We start from the raw sequence: 4,245 nt of genomic DNA on the forward strand, positions 1-4,245 counted from the left end.
CCCTTCCAACTCCTGATATTCTCTGATTCTGAACTTTTTCAGTGGGGCTGCTCCCATGCTAAAAATTCATTACATGCTGATCACACTGCTGCTTCTGCAAAACACTTACAGTCTTCCTTCCACTTATTAGGGTCCATCATCAACCTGCACTTCGTCTCCTCCAACTCTTCCTTCAGAACCTCGTGCTTTGCCTTGACCTCCCTGATGCGCTGCTGCCGCCTCTCCAGGATCTTCAGCTTGGTGTGGAAATACATCAGCCCCTTTGGAGACACAGAACGGCCACCCCGTGAGTTTGCTCATTAGCTCCAACAACTGGACACAAATTGCTCATTACTCTCAATACTCTGCAGGTGAGTTCTTTGGTTTGATGGTGGGGCTGGTGGTTTTTTGTGGTTTGGGGACTTTTATTTGAAGTTTACAGGAGTGGACTCTGATCTGGAGGAGCAGCATGCTCCATCACTCCAGCATTTGCTGCACTGCTCTGATTAGCAGACATCTCTATTACACACTAAAATCACTACTGTCCGTAAAGGAATTTTTTTTTCCAGCAGTGCCAATTATAAACACGGCCTAATTATAGTGTAAGAGTCATATTTAATCCTAAAACATACGAATTCTTATTTTCTTAAAAGCATTCCTACCTTCTCAACATCCTGGAAAGGCTATTAGGGTAGAAATGGGAGAAAGACATCAGAAGAATACAGAACTCTGCTCTCCAAAATTAGCTGAAGTGTTTTCCAATTACAAGTAAATTAAACTTGGTACATCCTTGATCGAACAGAACCCTGTCATCTACATAAAGAGTTAATGACCCCAGAGTTGAGGCAGGCCGGAAGGTTTCGTCAGCCAGGCTAAGATTATGAAGTCTTCTCATAACGTATTCATTGGGAACTTCCATCTACACCATCAGTCACGTTAGACACAATTAATTTTAGAGAGTAATCATGTTCATTTTCTGAGTTAAGGGTACCCCAACATACGAATTGTTAAATTAATAATTACAGTGCTTTAATTGCAATCAATTTCCTGAACACCCTTCCAGCACTCAAGCAAGGATTCTCTGCCTGTGCCTACAGTTGCCTACAGTTGTTGTAAAACACGTGCTGACCTCGGTCTCCTCTTGTCTGTGCCGCTGCAATCGTTCCACGTCGTCAATCTCATAAACTTTGATTTCAAAGGGCTCTTTTAAGGTGCCCGGCAGAGGTGGCAGATCAACCCACTGCCCAGTGACGCTGGGTTTTCTCCCCAGGGAGGCGGCATCGGGCAGTGGTGCAGGGATCAGTCTGCGGCGTTGGAGACCTGAAACACAAAACACAAGTGGTCCTCAGACTTGAAGAGACCAACAGACTGCGGCGCATTAAAGGAAGAGCTGGGTTCTTAGGAAGAAAGGCTTTTCTTGATCTTTCCCTTTCAGTAAAATACCCTCAGGCTGCTAATTGACTTCCTGCCTTGACAAAGTCTGTGTTGGATGGCAGCAACAGCAGCTCCTCTCCCAGAGCAGATGTCTGAGCATCAGTTCTTTATTCTCGCCTTGCACAAATATTTTCCCTGTATTCATTTTCCTCTGGTGGGCTACAATGGCACACATTACCTTGTAATGAGATAGTGAGTGATTTCAAACCAATGCTGACGATGGCAGAGGAGTCTGGAAGCCTCCTGCTCCTGCAGCTAAAGCCAAGCAAGGCCACATATGATTCCTCTCATTGCATCACCTCTTTGCAAAGAGCAAACAGTTCCCTCCAGAATTACTACCAATGCTTTCAGGTGCTAGATACCTGCAGTTTTCTATGACTTTTGGGGAATAGGAGGCATTCAGAAGGCAGCAACCAGCCAAGCTGCACCTTGAGCCACCTCTGACGTTGATGCCTATCACCACCATTGGCACCAGAAGCTCAGAGCATGACAAACAGCACCAATTCCTCCTGGATTTACAAGAGAACAGCACACAGCCACACACCACATGTGTCAAGGGTGAGTTCATGCATGGAGCTGGTCAGGTAATGTTAACAGGGCTGCAGTCCAATCCCTACAGAAATAGGGGGGCTGAAGGGCACCAGCACCAAGCCAAAATGCCACAAGCAGCTTTTGGGTGACTGGTGACAATGAATTCAGTGCCTAATTTCCTCCTCTTGCTGAAAACCAACTCAGAAGTGAGGAGTCTGATTTCTTTTGGTCTCCCTGCAAAAGGGAACACATCAGACGGAGGAGATGGTGCTGCCAAAATAACTTCTGGGCTGAGTCAAGTGCAGGTTAAGGCTGCGAGGCAAGCCCTGTCACAACCTGCAACGTGAAACAGAGACAAAATCCTGGCAGGTACCCCCAAAATTAACACCCCCCCTCAAAGATACCCAAAGAGTGACCTGCTTTACATAATCTTAAGAAAAACATCCCTAATTCGTAATTGCATCCTTGCTAATTTCTAAGTAACAAGAACGATGGGAATGGGGATGTTTTGGAAAGGGGAAGACTGTAACTCAGATTGGGGAGAGGAGGACCCCTCTGAAGAGGGCATCAAACAGATGCACACATACACACTAAGCAGACTTCACATCCTTCCTGTCTACCAGCCAAGGTCAACATCATTTCCCCAAGGATGAAGTTATAGGATAAGGGGACAAGGTTTCCAGTGAGATATATGGGAATAGGATCTGTCCCTAAATCCAGAGACTGCGTGACTCCAGCACAGTTTGGAGCAACACGAGCTACTCCAAGAATCGCTAACGCTTTGCAAAGCTTACAATCTATTTCAGGCCAGTAATGGGTCTGCACCAAACATTTCTTCTAAGAAATATTTCATGAACTTCCCAGGAAACCTTGTTTCATGCATAAAACACATTATTGTCTCAAAGGCTACAGCACTCCAAAAAAGTAATACATAATTTACCGATCTAGAGCAATTTCAACTGGAAAAAGAAATAGTTAGTCATTTTTAAAGACCTTATAAGCATTTCCTGGGGCAAAAACAAATACAAATCCATCAGTGGGTAATGCCTTCTCAATATGTGTGCAACTTGGACAGCTGTTAATATTGATTTGTATGAAAGGTTTAAGAGGTTGATATGCTATGGAAAGAGAACCGCAGCAAACGTTGCTCTGAGTTTCCAAAATGATTTATCTCCGGCTGACGTAACCCAGTCGCTTTGACCAGAAAGCACCATGAGATCTACATCAGTTGAACTCATTTGGTTTTAGTGCCAGAATCCGGCATCGCGGGTGTCTGCAAGGACTGCAATAATCACTGCTTTCCAACCAAACGCTCAGATTCAGTGCATTCCTGGTCTTATCCCCACTGTATTTCCAATGGTCAGTGTGTGTGGGTTGCTGAACAAGGCCACTGGCCATCAGCTACATGGCACCGTAGGACTTAAACCTGCATCAGTAAAAACCACTCATATGAGCCTGATTTTGAAGCCGGTTTCCTATTCTTACAGTACCCACATCTACACTCCAAAATTTCTTTATAAAACACTGTTACAGCGCAATACGGTAATTATACAATTAGCCAGTAGCATCAACATAAAAGTGACTGCCTCTAACGTATGCACTCTCCTGTTCTGCCTCTAAGCCTTGCCTTTGGGTAATCAAATACCACACATTCAGCAGTTCTCATTAATTCACAAACCTCTCCTCCCCTCCAGGCCTATTCCCTGTCTCCCAGCTCCAGCCCCAGCCCACCCCCCTGAAATTCCCTCACAGCCGCCTGGCAGCACAGCTCCTCCTCTCCTCCCTTCCCTCACCGGTCTGCCCTGACACTCACTTCCCCCTCACAAAAACTCACCAGCACCCAATTCACCCCTAACACCCTCCTATTTCGGGCCATGCAAGCGCCGCTGTCGCTGCCGACCCCGCTGAGCGAGGCGGGAACGCGGCCTCCCCGCCTCCACCGGCCCCGCATCTGGGGCCTAGGCCCCCGCAGGGAGGCAGCCACTCTCCACCATAGCACCTGTGTCCCACCTGCGGCTTTGAAGTGAAATAAATGACAAGTAGCTGCTGTCACAGCGAAATGAGCGTATGCACGTCTGGCTGGAGCACAGGAGTGATGGGGAGCGGCTGAGGGAGCTGGGGGGTTCAAGTGGAGAAGAGGTGGTGAGGGGAGACCTTATCCCCTCTGCAGCTCCTGAAAGGAGGGGGTAGCAAGGGGAGGTCGGGCTCTGCTCCCCAGGAACAAGTGATGGGACGAGAGGAAATGGCCTCAAGTTGTGCCAGGGGAGGGTTAGGTTGGATATTGGGAAAATTTCTTCACGG

The 4,245-nt window shown here is 47.2% G+C and overlaps 1 protein-coding gene across 1 annotated transcript in view; it reads right to left on the reverse strand.

Annotated features, from left to right (window-relative positions):
• Positions 1 to 109: 109 nt before the first annotated feature.
• KIF26A (kinesin family member 26A) overlaps positions 110 to 4,245 on the reverse strand; it is a gene marked incomplete at both ends in the record, with an annotated part of 13,671 nt that continues 9,535 nt past the window's right edge. Inside the window, 3 exons of the mRNA XM_010186130.1 lie at positions 110 to 260; positions 642 to 662; positions 1,109 to 1,299. Coding sequence (XP_010184432.1) covers positions 110 to 260; positions 642 to 662; positions 1,109 to 1,299 — 363 coding nt within the window. The remainder of the gene's footprint in view (positions 261 to 641; positions 663 to 1,108; positions 1,300 to 4,245) is intronic.

This window comes from Mesitornis unicolor, unplaced genomic scaffold (genome assembly GCF_000695765.1).
Source record: "Mesitornis unicolor isolate BGI_N332 unplaced genomic scaffold, ASM69576v1 scaffold23340, whole genome shotgun sequence".
In the NCBI taxonomy this organism is placed as follows: domain Eukaryota; kingdom Metazoa; phylum Chordata; class Aves; order Mesitornithiformes; family Mesitornithidae; genus Mesitornis; species Mesitornis unicolor.